This window comes from Puma concolor, chromosome F2 (genome assembly GCF_028749965.1).
Source record: "Puma concolor isolate L17-30 chromosome F2, mPumCon1.1.hap2, whole genome shotgun sequence".
Lineage (NCBI taxonomy): Eukaryota > Metazoa > Chordata > Mammalia > Carnivora > Felidae > Puma > Puma concolor.
In genome coordinates, this window is record NC_141684.1 from 10,830,674 (window position 1) to 10,846,276 (window position 15,603).

Consider the following 15,603-nt stretch of genomic DNA (forward strand, 5'->3'; position numbering starts at 1 on the left):
CCAGCATCTCCGGGCATTCACCTGGCATGCTGGGACACGCATTTGAAAAGAAGTCCAACAGGGGCGCCTGGGTGGCTCAGTCGGTTAAGCGTCCGACTTCGGCTCAGGTCATGATCTCAGGTGCGTGAGTTCAAGCCCCACGTTGGGCTCTGTGCTGACAGCTCAGAGCCTGGAGCCTGCTTCAGGTTCTGTGTCTCCCTCTCTCTCTGCCCCTCCCCTACTCCCTCTCTCTCTCTCTCTCTCTCAAAAATAAAGATTAAAAAAAAATTTGAAAGGAAGTCCAACAGCGATCATGATTCCAACACAGCGGGCATCTCAGTAGAGGTCATTCTCAGGATTTTGTCCAAGACTAGAGCTCCACTGGTGTAGGTGCCTGGGTCTGCAAAGCAGCCTTTTGTCAAATAGCAGCTCCCATAAAAGATACTCCCCAGATGTACAGATTGGTCCCGTCGATGATGAGAACTCATCGATGCCAGTTGTGGACAACAGGTTCAGGGAGGTGCCTATAATTATAATACAGTGTAGGATTCTATTTTTAAAGTAAGTAAAGGCTGTTAATGGATCATATAAAGAGGAAGAGCTAGGGGGAGGGGAAGGGTTTGGGGGTGATAAGAGAAACCTTCCTAAAAGACATGATTCTTATTTACCTGATTTGAAATTGAGCCAGCTTAGTGAAAAATATCAAAGAAAGGAATCCCCAGCCAAAGGATTCGTACAAGTGAAGGCTGAACAGTGAGATCTGTCTATCTATATCTGTATGTGTATATAATATGTAACATATATATCATGTGTATGTGATTATTATATTATTTGATACTGATCATTGGTTATCATTATGTATATGATATATGTCATAGAATATGATAATATATGTTATATGATATATATACATCTAAAAATAGGAAAAGAATATTATGCAAGTGCCTGTCACTATGAAGAAGGCAGGGGGCGGGGGAAGGAGACAATTACTTTTTGTAAAGTAAAGAAAAAAAGGAGAAAAATAAACAAGCCTGCACAGCCACACCAACTTATTCAGGAGCCGTAAGCTCAGTGAACGATGTACTTGGCGTTCTTTTCTGCACCGATCAGTTTTCAGTGCTTCCCTTAGTCGGGAACAGCTAAGGTGACTTCTGCCCTCCCCACTCCACCTATTTATTTTTTTTAAATTTTGTTTAATCTTTATTTATTTTTGAGAGAGAGAGAGAGAGAGTGAGACAGAACATGAGCAGGGGAGAGGCAGAGAGAAGGAGACACAGAATCTGAAGCAGGCTCCGGGCTCTGAGCTGTCAGCGCAGAGCCTGATGCGGGGCTCGAACTCACGGACCTGAGATCATGACCTGCACCGAAGTCAGATGCTTAACCGACTGAGCCACCCAGGCTCCCCTAACCCATTTATTTTAAATCATTAAACTGACTTCTTGCACTGGAGACCCTCTTGCAAAAGTATACACGGCACCAAATTAGAATTGGGTTTGCTTCCCTGTGCTTCTCAGTAGCCTCAGCCCCAGGCAAAGGAGCTGCTTCTAACAGAAGAGTCTGCGGACGCCTGCTGGCACACTGGGGGCTCTCCTGCCCTCACGGAGGCCGGGGGTGGGGGATGCCCAGAGCCTCCCCTTGGAATTGGGAAGGTGAACTCTGGGAGAGAAGGAGGGATCCCTCCGGCCCGCTGCAGGGCTGCTGGAGACTAAAATAAGATCAGAGATGAGAAAAGTACAGCCTGCTCTGCCCTGTTCCCCAGCACCCAGAGCACCTGCTGCGGTGTGGGGAGCATTTTCTAAATTATTCCCAATCCCGTCTGGCTCTTCAGGGCAACCCACCTCTGCTCATTCTTTCTTCTCTGTTGCTTTTACTGCTGTGGTTGTTTGGTGACCCTTCCCTGAAAACGGTCCGCTGTAAATGTCTAATCCTTGATCGTGTTCCATACAATCCTTTGTCTCCTGTCGCGTGTGTAGACGCGAATAGGTCGGTATAGGTTATGGTAAGAGGTGCCCTTACCGTGCTCAGGGGACTGAGAGCCAGGGGACTAGGCTTCTCATTCCAGAATGCATTCTCTGAGCCACATCCCCTGCTAGACTTTGGGTGCATCATTTCATCTTTGGGGACCTCAGTTTCCAAAAACTGAACTGTTTGAAATGGACAGAAACTTTGGATTCTCCTGTTGATTTCAGCCCTGTGCATCTGAGATTCCAGCAGCATCCCTCTGGAGCTACACCCAGCCACTTGGTGCCCAATTCCTTTTATTTCTCTTATTTTCTCCCGTATATTTAAGACACTTACGTTAGTTAGGGTAATACTGTGTGCTCACTGCTCACACTCCTGGTCAGTGGGTGACTCGGGGACAAAGGCCTTCCCCTGGGCCTCGGCGTTTTCGGTACTCAGCTCTCGGAGGGAGAAGGGTAGATTCGATTGATGAGACTGATCGCGTGGCCCCACGCAGACACAAGAGGAGAACACAGTCTGGGGCTCGGCGGCCTTTCCTAGCGATAGGGGAACGTGGATGTGGTGGACAGTTAGCTTCTCTCCCAAAGCTTCCTTCACCTTCCTCTTGCCCAGCCCCACCCCGTGCGCACTGGCATATTTGCTATGTTAAGTCGGTTAAGCGTCCGACTTGTTCGGATCTACTCAGGAGACAAATTTGTCTTTGCCTTTCCCCGTGTTACGGTAGACAGTTCAGTGAACCTTCATCAGGGATCGGAAGACCCTCAATTTTACAGGCTTACTCAGCCTCCCCAATTTCTGGGTTGGCTGTTATTTCCAGCCGGCCCTATCCACGTGTGCAGCCACGACACGCACCACGTAGACCAGAGTTTCACGCACAAGCAAAACGCAATTGAATGCGTCCAGAGAACCTGTTGGCTTTTAGGACCTGTCTGCGTGGCAGTCTATTAAATACTCTCTGATTCCCCAGAATCTCCTCGAGGAGGTGCATACCCTCCACTTATTGAAGACAATGCTGTGATTTAAAAGTTAACTGGAGGGGGTGGGCGGGGGGGAGGCGCATAGGTGTGGCTCAGTCGGTTCAGCATCCAACTTCAGCTCAGGTGGTGATCTCACAGCTCCTGAGTTCGAGCCCCGAGTCGGGCTCTCTGCTGTCAGCACAGAGCCTACTTCAGATCCTCTGTCCCCCACTCTCTCTCCGCAGCTCCCCTACTCCCTCTTTCTCAAAGATAAATACGTATATATTTTTTAAGTTACCTAGGGTTGCCTGGGTGGCTCAGTCGATGAAGCATCCTAGTCTTGATTTCAGCTCTGCTCATGATCTCACAGTTCGTGGGATCGAGCCCCATGTCAGGCTCCATGCTGACAGCGAGGAGAGCCTGCTTAGGATTCTCTCTCTCCCTCTCCCTCTGCCCCTCCCCTGCTAGTGCTGTCTCTCTCGAAATATATAAATAAACTTAAAAAAATAAACGAAAGTTACTACTTGTAGGTAGATCATTGCTTCAGTGATCTCTTCTTTATTATCAAGAAAATGGAAGCTCAGAGAGGTTAAATAAGCTTCCCAAGGACACACAGTTAGGAAGAAGAGTCTACATAGAGCCCACGTTCCTAGCGATTCTTTTGAACTTTGCTAACGCTTTCTTGAGGTCTCTATTTGCAGAGTGGCTGTTAGGTAACATCGCTTCCTTTTAGCCCAATAAACAACGTATCTAAGCAAATTAGATTTGAAAATTAACATGGCCTCTTCAGTACATTCTAAAATGAATATACTCCGGGGTGCCTGAGTGGCTCAGTCGGTTAAGCAAACGACTTCGGCTCAGGTCATGATCTCACGGTTCATGAATTCGAGTCCCGTGTCGGGCTCTGTGCAGACAGCTCAGAGCCTGGAGCCTGTTTGAGATTCTGTCTCTCCCCCTCTCTCTGCGCCTCCCCTGCTCATGCTCTGTCTCTCTGTGTCACAAAAATAAATAAAAACATTAAAAAAAATAAAAAGGACCTGACCTTGAGCTCACCACTTGGGGATAGCAGAATGAGCAAATGCAGGGAAGATCAGGACCCTGGTTTCTGCTTCTCGTCTTCTACACAACAGACTGTCACTGCACAACCATGACTTAAACAGGTGCTCCCCCATCCTGCGTGTGCACACGAATCACTAGGGGCTCCTTTTAAAGCAGAGTCCGATCCAGTGGGTCGGGGGGTGGGACCTGAAATTCTGAATTTCTAACCAGATTCCCAGGAGACGTCAGTGGTGGCCATGACCACACTCTGAGAGAAAAAAAAAAAAAAAAAGATTTAATTCTAAAGATTTCTGTTTTGATTCAATTCAGGAAGCATGTCATGAGGCTACTGTGTGCTAGGCAGTTGGGACACAGAAGTGACTTTCTTCCTGTTTTTTTAGTTAGTAGATGGAGCACACTCCGTCCTAAGTGACTGTGTTATCAAGTGTTAAGCACCATGACAGAGGGGACCGCAGGCTGGGAGGGAGGTGGAAAAACATGACTGGCTGTGCTTAAAGAATTTTCTGTAAAAGCAAGATCTATAGAACAAGATCTACAGGGCGTCTGGGTGGCTCAGTCGGTTAAGCATCCACCTCTTGATTTCTTTTTAAAAATTTTTTTTAACTTTATTCTTTTTTTTTTTTTTTTTTTTTTTTTTTTTTTTTTTTTTTGAGAGACAGAGAGAGACAGAGCATGAGCAGGGAAGGGGCAGAGAGAGAGGGAGACACAGAATCCGAAGCAGACTCCAGGCTCCGAGCTGTCAGCACAGAGCCCGACGCGGGGCTCAAACTCACGAACCACGAAATCATGACCTGAGCCGAAGTCGGACGCTCGACCGACTGAGCCACGCAGGCGCCCCTCTTGATTTCTGCTCAGATCGTGATCTCATGGTTCATGAGTTCGAGCCCCGTGTCGGGCTCCACCCTGAACAGGGAGCCTGGTTGGGATTCTCTCTCTCTCTCAAAATAAATAAATAAACTTTTAAAAAAGCAGGATCTAAACATACGAGTGGGTTCTTGAAGGACAAGTAGGAGTTTAATAGGCAGCAGCAGGGAGGGAAGCTATGTCAGGGAGCAGGTACATCATGTCCAGACCCAGTTGCATAAAGCACAGTGTGTTCAGAAAACCACCAGCGATTGGATGGTAATGGATCGCTGAGCACATCTGAAACCGTTTTGCCCTTTGAGCTCTGCAAATCCATTTCTTCTATCAGTAGGCTGCATGCTCCATGAGGGTTGTGATGGTTCTTTCTGCTCACCACCATCATTCCACTGCCTGGCACAAGTAGGCATTCAGTTACTTCGCTGTTGGATGAATGACGGGATGGATGAATGAATGAATGATTGAATGGATCATTCTCGACATAGATATTAATAGTTTTGGGTGAATGACTCTGTTGAGTGGGTTGGACTAGATGGGCTATGGTACCTTCTGTTTCCACCTGCCGTGGCAGTGACTGTCCTTACTTTGAAGGTGGCATACTACAGTGATAAAGAGCATAGATTCCAGGGGCCCCTTGGTGGCTCAGTCGGTGAAGCGTCCGACTTCGGCTCAGGTCACGATCTCGTGGTTCGTGGGTTCAGGCCCCACACCGGGCTCTATCTCTCTCCCTGTCTCTTTGCCCCTTCCCTCCTCTCTCTCTCCCTTTCTGTCTCAAAATAAATAAATAAACTTCACACACACACAAAAAAAGGTATAGATTTCAGAGCCAGGCTGCCTGGTTCAAATCCTGGCTTTCCATGTCTGGGCAGGTTACTCAGGTCTCGGTGTCCTTATCTATCAAATGGAAACGGTCAAAATAAATCCTACCTCATCGATCTTTGTGAGGAACACCTGTGGAACTTGGGACAGTATTTAAAATCCACAGTAGGTACTCTGCAAATCGCTGGTGCTCTCGTGGTATTTATGTCAACAATTAGGAATTCCTTTAGCTACAAGTAACAAGTGATCTATCTAATTAATGATCCCGCTTTCTCCTCTGTTATCTCTCTTCCCTCACTGTCTCTCAAAAGCAATCATGCAATCACAGTCCATTTTTGTAAAATAGTAAAAAGAGCTAACGCGCTTATGGAGCACTTACTGTATACACGGCACTGTGCTAAGCAATTGCCACCCAGTTATCTCCAGTTCACAAATCAAAGGCTTAGAGAAGCTTGGGACCTAATAACCCAAGGTCATGGTATTCGTAACTGGTGAGCTGGGCTCTGAACTCTGATCTGTCTAGACTCCAGTCCTGTGCACTTGGCCGATGCTGTGCCACCAGATCGCTATACAGGACAGTGGCTGTGCAGTGATTGTTCCAGAGCAGGCTTTATACATTACAGATCTCAAGGCGTCGTCCCCAGGTTCAAAACCCTTCACTAGCTTTCTGTCACTTTCAGGACAAAGTCCGTGCTCTTCAGCTTGGCTTACCAGCCCGTTGCCAGCCTTCCCCTGCCCGCCATCTCTCACTCGGACGCAGTCTCTCCCCCTCTTCTTTTCCCGACCTCATTGCTCAGTGCCACCTGCTGACGAGCTGCCCCTGAATTCTTGCCGAGCTGCCGTCCATTTGCCACACTTCAAGCCGACCCCAACGTGCTCTGATTCCTCTGCTCAGACCGTCCACCCTTCTGCATGCTTGACCCTCCGGCAAGTCCCATGGGCCTGCAAAACTTGGCCGAAACTCTGATGCCTTGGGAGACTGCCGATTCCCCTGTGACTGGTCACCCCCCAGAGTGTCCTTCCGGAAATCAGAGTACAGAGGTCCCCTCCCTTACTTGCGGTTTCCGTTTGCCACGGTTAACTGAGCCCGGAAGTAGATGCTCCTCTGCTGACTTAATGTCAGATGGTCAACGGTCCTGACATTGTACCTGCATCACTGCTCTTGCTTCATCACGTGACGTAGGCATTTTATCATCTCTCCTCACAAGAGGAGGGGGTACAGGACACTAAGATGTTCTGAGAGAGAAAGAGAGCGACCGCATTCACGTAACTTGTTACGGTATATTGCTGTCATTGTTCTGTGCTATTACTATGGTTGTTAATATCTTCCTGTACCTAAGTTACAAAATGAGCTCTGTCCTAAGTAGGTAAGTATAGGAAAAAACAGTCTACTTAGAGTTCAGTAGTAGCCACAGGCTCAGGCATCCAGGGTCCCTAGACTCTGAGCATCTTTTTTTTTTTTTTTTTTTTTTTAATTTTTTTTTTCAACGTTTTTTATTTATTTTTGGGACAGAGAGAGACAGAGCATGAACGGGGGAGGGGCAGAGAGAGAGGGAGACACAGAATCGGAAACAGGCTCCAGGCTCCGAGCCATCAGCCCAGAGCCTGACGCGGGGCTCGAACTCCCGGACCGCGAGATCGTGACCTGGCTGAAGTCGGACGCTTAACCGACTGCGCCACCCAGGCGCCCCTAGACTCTGAGCATCTTGAGGACACACATGGCATCTTTATTATCACTCAGTCCGACTTCCTAGCACCGTGTGTAGCCAGACACATGGGAAATGTAACAATCGTTGCTAAAATAATTAAGGCATTGAATAATTAATTCAGCTAGTCGTTTTTTTAGAACTGGGGCCTGAGGATTCCAAATGAGTCCATGAATGCACTCAGGGAAGGTGTCCTCGAAATAAAGTGCAAAATTGTGACTACTTGGGCACTTTTAGAAGAGGGAGTTCAGAGCCTATATGAGATTCTTTTTTTTTTAAATTTTTTTAAACATTTATTTATTTCTGAGAGACTGAGAGAGACAGAGCACGAGCAGGGGAGGGGCAGAGAGAGAGGGAGACACAGAATCCGAAGCGGGCTCCAGGCTCTGAGCTGTCAGCATAGAGCCCGACGTGGGGCTCGAACCCATGAACCACGAGATCACGACCTGAGCTGAAGTCGGACATGCAACCGACTGAGCCACCCAGGCGCCCCCAGAGCCTATATCAGATTCTTAAAAGCGTTTGTAATGGAGAAAGATTTAAGAACCACTGAATCCCGGGGGTAACCAATGTAAGTCAGCAAACATTCCACAATGTTTTCTGGCTAATTAACCTATTGCATTAAAACTAAGTTACAGTGATTGCAAGATGCCCCTTATTTTAGGCCACTTAAGAAACGCCCCCAAAAGTTTGACAGGCCGCTAAGATGCTATTCTAGCTTGAAAGATGATAAAATCTAAGAGGTGCCTCTGCCCTTTTGTTCCGTTCTTTTTCTTTTTTGTAATGTTTATTTATTTTTGATAGAGAGTTTGAGAGGGGGAGGGCAGAGAAAGAGGGAGACAGAGGATCTGAGGCAAGCTGCGTGCTGGCAGAGGCAAGCCTGATGCAGGACTCGAACTCGTGATCTTGAACGTCAAGATCACGACCTGAGCTGCAATCAGACGCTCGACCAACTGAACCACGCAGGTGCCCCAAGTTCTTTTTCTTTTTTTTAATTTTAATGCCAGTATAGTTAACAGACCGTGTTGTGTAAGTTTCAGGTGTGCAACACAGTGATTCAGCAACTGTACACTATTCAGTGCCCATCATGATAAGTGTGCCCTTAATCCCCAACCCCTATCTCACCCATCCCCCACCCACCTCCCCTCCAGTAACCGGCAGTTCGTTTTCTATGATTAAGAGTCTGTTCTTTGGTTTCTGTGTGTCTCTCTCTCTCTCTCTCTCTGTCTCTCTCCCTCTCTCTCTTCCCTTTGCCCATTTTTTGTTTTCTTACACTCCTCGTTGCAGTAAAATCATACAGTATTTGTCTTTCCCTGACTGACTTAACATCACTTAGCATAATACTCTCTAGTCTATTCATGTTGTTGCAGATGGCAAGATTTCATTATTTTTTTTGAATTTTTGATGTTAATTATTTTTGAGAGAGAGACAGAGAGACAGAGACAGAGCATGAGCAGGGGAGGGGCAGAGAGCAAGAGGGAGACACAGAATCTGAAACAGGCTCCAGGCTCCGCGCCGTCAGCACAGAGCCCGAGGCGGGGCTCGAACCCACAAACCGTGAGATCATGACCTGAGCCGCGATTGGACGCTTAACCGACTGAGCCACCCAGGCGCCCCGAGATTTCGTTATTTTTAAAGTCTGAATAATATTCCGTTGCCTTTCTATGCCACATCTTCTGTATCCAACCATTCATTGATGGACACTTGGGCTGCTTCCATAGTTGGCCTATTGTCAAGAACGCTGCAATAGCAGAAGGGGCCGTATATTTTTTCAAATTAGCGTTTTCTTATTCTGGAAGGTACACAGCAGTGGAATCCCTGGATCGTATGCTAATTCCCTTTGTAATTTTTTGAGGAGCCCGTCCTGTTTTCCGCAGCGGCTGCACCGGTTTGCATTCCCACCAGCGGTGCACAAGGCTTCCTCTTTCTCCACGTAGAGGTGCCTCTGCTTTTGCATGAGTCGCGGAGGGAGGACAGGGCCCTACAGTGCAGGTGGACAGTCCCCACTCAGCCCCGTGCTACCGGGCGGACTGTGAGGCCAGTCTCCTTGCCTCTCTGAGCCCCAGTTTGCTTGTCATCCTAATGGAGGGAATAATGCCGTCCCTGCAGGGCGCCTGGATGGATGAACCAAGGCAGTGCTCCCACAGTGCCTTGCTTTCAGAAGGCTTTCAAGGACTACCCCCTTCCCTCCCTTTCCCCGCCCCTTATGCCAAACCACACGCGGAGAGAAGACCTCGTCTCACTTAAATCCTTAGTAAATGTGAGCGTTTTTTTTTTTTTTAATTTTTTTTTTTCAACGTTTATCTATTTTTGGGACAGAGAGAGACAGAGCATGAATGGGGGAGGGGCAGAGAGAGAGGGAGACACAGAATCGGAAACAGGCTCCAGGCTCTGAGCCATCAGCCCAGAATCCGACGCGGGGCTCGAACTCATGGACCGTGAGATCTTGACCTGGCTGAAGTCGGACGCTTAACCAACTGCGCCACCCCGGCGCCCCAATGTGAGCGTTTTTAGGTAATTAATTCTTCCGCCTGAGGTCTCCCGGCTCTGGCCACCTCTTCTCAGAATTTTTGAAAACTGCCTGCCTCTCCTTGCCTGCGATGTTCGGTTTGCTGGAGATGATGGGACCTTTTGTTCTTTTCTCCCGGGTGCCCGTTTCACTCTGTGCTCATGGCAGCTGCCGTGTTGTTGGTTGGGAAAATGGAGAGGTAGTCCAGAAAGCTTCGTTTCGCTTTCCACAACAAATCGATCTGTTCCTAGCAACAAATCCCCTCCTGGGCTGTTCGCCGCAGCCCTGCACAGGAAGGAGGGCTGGCCGTTGTCCCCTTGCCCTTGCTGAACCCCCGGGGTGGACTCCCTCTGCTGAGATGTTTGGGAAATACCGACACATTCCTCCTGACTCCCCGGCGGAGAAAGCTAGAATCTCAGACCACGGTAGATTTATTTGGGTGGGGTTGACATCTTCCAGGACGGATTAAAATATTAACGTGCTTTCTCCCTGCCCCATCCCTTCCCTGTTGTCTAGTATTCTTTTCGCAGATGTGAAAGGATTTACCAACCTCTCCACAACCTTGTCTGCCCAGGAGCTGGTCAGGATGCTCAACGAGCTCTTTGCCAGATTTGATCGACTGGCCCACGTGAGTTGAATTTAATTCCCTCCTGGTCCTCTGTGGGAGTGAGGGGCTGTGCGTGGAATTAGGGAGAGAAAGACTCAGGCTTCATCACGGGGACCTCCTTTTCCGCGTCCTCTTCCCCGGCTCGGACTCCTGACCCTCCCACCTCCTGGGAACCGGGGTTAATTACTTACAGATCTTGAATGGGAGATGCGTCAGATTGACTTTCCCAGTTGAGAGATAGCTGATGAAGCGACAATGAAGCCAAAGCTCTTTTTATGTGTTTTCTGCTCCCCATCATGTCCCCGCTGCGTGTGGCCAGGTGCCCTCCAGTGCCACCTTCAGTTTGGTTCGTGCAGGGATAGCCACCTGCAGCTTCCCAAGCCAACTCCAGCCATCTGAAATGACTGTTATTGGGAGCCAGGAGCCTGCTGGACCCCCATTTTGTTTGACCTGATCCAACAGCTTTCTTTCTAGCTGACAGGACACTACCTTTATTTTCTAGCTGGCTTGAGAGAACAGGCTAAGGGAGATAGACATTTGCTATCCAAACACAGGTTCCCAGTCCCGAAGCCACCCAAGTTGGGGAAGGCTGTCATCCGCACCCTCTATTTTAAGAGTGGGCTTTGGGTTCACCCCGGAATACCTTAATTTCCTTCCTCATCAAGTGTGTAGATCAGTGCCAATGTCACAGGGCTGTTGAGAGAACCAAAGGTAAATGCATCCCGTGGAAGTTCATTTGTAGAGCATCGGCGTGTCTGAAGTTAAGGCTGCCTCCCTCCAACGAGGGCCATTCGTGCTTGCATCCGAGCCAGAGAAGACTTTCTGGAGAAGGTGACTCTTGGACCGAGTCTTAAAAGTGGGAAGACACATACAATAGAATACAGTTCAGCAACAAAAAGGAGTCAACCCCTGAGACACGCAGGAGTATCGGGGAGCCTGCAAAGCAATATGCCAAGTGAAAGAAGCTAGACCCAAAAGCCCAGATGGCAGGACAAAGGCGTTTATACGACATCGTAGAAAAGGCAAAATTATAGGGACAGGAAAGAGACGCGTGGTGGCCGGGAGCTAGAGGTGGACGGAACAGACGAGTTGCACAGAGAGACATGAGGTGCAGTGGCTTTGAGAGTGATGTAGCTGCTCTATGTGCCATCATCACTGTGCCCCATATCAAAACAGTACATTTTATCGTATACCGATTCGCGAGGCGCGGAAGGCAGGGAAGGTGGATATTACTGTCGAGTCATGTAACAGCTCCCAGGAATTGATCAGAAAAATGTGCTTGCAAATGAACTTCACAGATAAGATCTGTTTTCCGTGTACATATATATTTATATTTCATACACACACGCGCGCGCGCACGCACACGCACACACACACACACGCACCATTTATTTGGGGCTCAAATTTTTCAAAGAGGCTGCAAGCCTCACGTTTTGTTTACAAGAAAAGTGGACCCTGGGCACAAATACAGTCACCACATTGTGTGTGTCTGCACCAGAAGGGTAATAGAGCATTTTACACGGTTTCCTTCCAAAACACAGTTTTGTCAGGAGATCTGCCACCCTGGACACTGCTATGTTTTCTTCAGTTTTGTAGAGACAGCATGGCGTACAAAAGTCAGATCGACCTGAGTGTGAATTCCCATTCTGCCTCTCACTTGCTTCATGACCTTCGCTTCCTTAAGCCACTGGGGAAATGGCACGGCTCAAAACGTGGTCGTGGAGACTCACCGGCATAAATGTTACGCGTTTAACGTGTAGCCTGGCACATAGTAGGTGCTCAGTAAATACTGCCTCCTTTCCCTACGTAAGTGTTTCCAAAATGCTTTTCCCTCTGTTTTCATGGAAGAATCACTGATTAAGAGTCGGTGAATTATCACCTACGGCCCGTAACGTTTGGTTTTTGAAGTTTTTATTTAAATTCCAGTTAGTTCACATACAGTGTAAAATTCGTTTCAGGTATACACGACAGCGATTCAACACTTCACCCAGTGCACATCGCAAGTGCCCTCGTGATCCCCGTCACCTGTTTCACCCATCCCCGCCACCCCTCTCCCCTCTGGTAGTTATCATTTGTTCCCTTGAGTTGAGTCTATTTCTTGGTTTGTCTTTCTCCTTTTTTCCCTCCGTTGCTCATTTGTTTTCTTAAATTCCACATGTGAGTGGAATTATATGGCATTTGTCTTTCTTTGACGGACTTATTTCACTTAGCATTCTACTCTCCAGCTCCATCCATGTTGCTGCAAATGGCAAGACTTCATTCTTTATGGCTGAATAATACTCCCTTGTGTATATATACACTGCATCTTCTTTATTCATTCATCGGTCATCAAGATGAAAAGCTTCTGCACAGCGAAGGAAACAACGAACAAACCTAAAAGGCAACCTACAGAACGGGAGAAAATATTTACAAATGACATCTCTGACAAAGGATTAGTATCCAAAATATACAAAGAACTTCACAAACTCAACACCCCCGAGCCGAGTCATCTAATTAAAAAATGAGCAGAAGATTAAATAGACATTTCTCCAAAGAAGACATCCAGAGGGCTAACAGACACATGAGAGATGCTCACCATCACTCATCATCAGGGAAATACAAATCAAAACCACGAGGAGATACTCCTCACACCTGCCAGAATGGCTAACACCAACAACACAAGAAGCAGTAGGTGTTGGCGAGGACGTGGAGAAAGGGGAACCCTCCCGCACTGTTAGTAGGAACACAAAGTGATGCAGCCACTGGGGAAGACATTATGGAGCTTCCTCAAAAGATTAAACATAGAAATGCCCTGTGACCCAGCAATTGTACTACTAGGCATTTATCCAAAAACTACAAAGATACTCATTCAAAGGGAAACATGTGCCCTGGTATTTATAGCAGGCATTATTTACAATAGCCCAACTATGGAAACAGCCCAAATGTCCATCCACTGATGAATACATAAAGAAGATGCGGTCTGTATATACACAAAGGAATATTACTTTAGCCGTTAAAAACAACGAAATGTTGCCATATCATTACTTTCGGCCAGCTGATCTGTGGCACAGGAAAATTTTCACATATTTCCTATCATACTGAAATTTTCATATTTAAAAACAGATGTAAATCCTCCCTGCCCTCCCGTGCTCAGAGTTATTATGATAAGACTCAAAGGAAGAAAGAGCATTGAACGCTCGGATGGCTGTTTCCAGGTGTTTGTGGTCACTGCTACTGTTGCTAACTGATGGCCGTTCTTACTTTGTTATGTATCAAGAACAAGATGGGTTATTGTGACACGTTTCCTGTATGGGGAATTGAAACTCACCTATCAGTGGCTTCAGTGATTTATCCAACGTCAGACAGCTGGTAAATTTGACCAGAATGCGGATGTTGGATTCTTAGACCGAAGTATTTCCTTGCTCTACCCTTTCCCTCCTCCCTCCACTGCCAATGATCACAACTCCTGACTACCATTGCTCCTGACTACCACCACAGCTGGTTCTTCCTCAAAGAGTGTGGCTAGCTGAAATCACTTCCTGAGCCTCCAGTCTCAGTGTTCTCAGCAAAATCCAAATAAGGGATTTAAGGGTGCTTGGATGGCTTAGTCTGTTAAAGCATCTGACTCTTGATTTCAGTTCCGGTCATGATCCCAGGGGCAGGGAATTGAACCCTGTGTTGGGCTTCATGCTGAACGTGAAGCCTGCTTAAGATTCTCTCTCTCTCTCTCTCTCTCTCTCTCTCTCCCTCTGTCCTGCTCATGCTCTATCTCCCTCTTTCTCTCTAAAGAGTTTTTAAAAAATTGTTGAAAAAACAAATGAGGGATTTATTCCATCAGTGGTTCTCAAATGCTCTTGGACAACAAATGTCAGGAAGTTAAATTTGTGGCCATGAGATAAAATACATCCATGTTATATTTATCTGCAATGTAGTGAGTTTTTATAATAATTTTATTTAGTTCAAAAAACTTTCCTGTCTCTTAGGAATGTATTTTTACTTTTTTCGTGTTAAAAATGCCCTTTTTTAAATAAAGCCATGGGGACCGTGGATGGTGCTTGGGTTGTTATTTTGTTTGTTGATGAATTTTTCATAATTCTCTGGCAAAATATAAAATTGAACCCTAGAATAGTCCCCAGGTCCTCTTTTTCTTAGAACTGTCCCATGGATGCCACAAATCTGGAAAATGCCAAGACCCATAGAACAAGTGCTCTCTGGTTCTGTTCCACACATACCACTAGGGGTCTTAGAAGAAACAGCTGAAGGTCGTAAGCTTCCCTTCTTGATCAGACCTCACCAGAAACTGTCTTGCCAAATTAGCCGCATCAGAGCAGCCAAAGACAGGAACCGCAAGCTCCTAAAAATAACACTGGGACGGCCGTGCGTGCCATCAGAGCTCTAAGGATCGCAGCTGTGCCCCACTTGGGAAGGTTGGCAAAGCCCTGGCCGTCTGATCCAGACGGAGAAGCACCAAAGCCATTTCTGAGCCTCTTTTCCCTCTCTGATATTTGGGGTTTTTACTGGGGGAGCGATTTCCTTCGTTCGTCACCCAAACACAATGGCTGAATCTGTGATCAGGTCAGGAAGCCAACGTGGTGCTGTATAGGTTGATAACCAAGGTATCCACTGGGCTGCTGGTGTCTCGATGGGCCCCTTTCTGTCTGTGCCCCTCCTTCTCTGCCCTTGGACCCCGGTCTCCAAAGGAGAGCCTCTCACCCAAAAAGCCCATAAATTTTTTCGACTTCAGATCTGGGGTGCATTGTCAGAGGTCATTCAGCCCCATCCATGTATCTAGAGAAGACAGAAAGGAAAGTCATCTGTCCATGATGTGAGAACCCTGGGTCAGAAGTCTACCTCTTCATCACAGACACAGGCCCCCTTTCTGCTGGACCCTGTAGTAAGCCTTGCATCGTATCACCCATCCTCCCCGTCACACGGTGAAGTCCCATTCGTTTACCATTTTATAGATGAGGCAACTTGTCAATCTACCAAACAACTGTGTCACCTTCACCACCTGTGAAATAAAAGCATTATACCTACTTCACAAGGTTGTTGTAAGGGTTGTGTCTGTTTAGTCTATACTGCATCATAGGGGTTGTTATTCATCGTCTTTGTGTCAGGGCCAACGCTTGACCTACCATGATGCCCTATAGACATTTTTTCCAGTGA

The 15,603-nt window shown here is 47.2% G+C and overlaps 1 protein-coding gene across 3 annotated transcripts in view; it reads left to right on the forward strand.

The window, feature by feature from the left end:
* The window catches only part of ADCY8 (adenylate cyclase 8), a 222,656-nt gene that overhangs the window by 85,804 nt on the left and 121,249 nt on the right, over nt 1-15,603 (forward strand). For all 3 annotated transcript variants that reach the window (XM_086695517.1, XM_086695518.1, XM_086695516.1), the window contains exon 4: nt 10,368-10,479. In XM_086695517.1, coding sequence (XP_086551643.1) covers nt 10,368-10,479 — 112 coding nt within the window. The remainder of the gene's footprint in view (nt 1-10,367; nt 10,480-15,603) is intronic.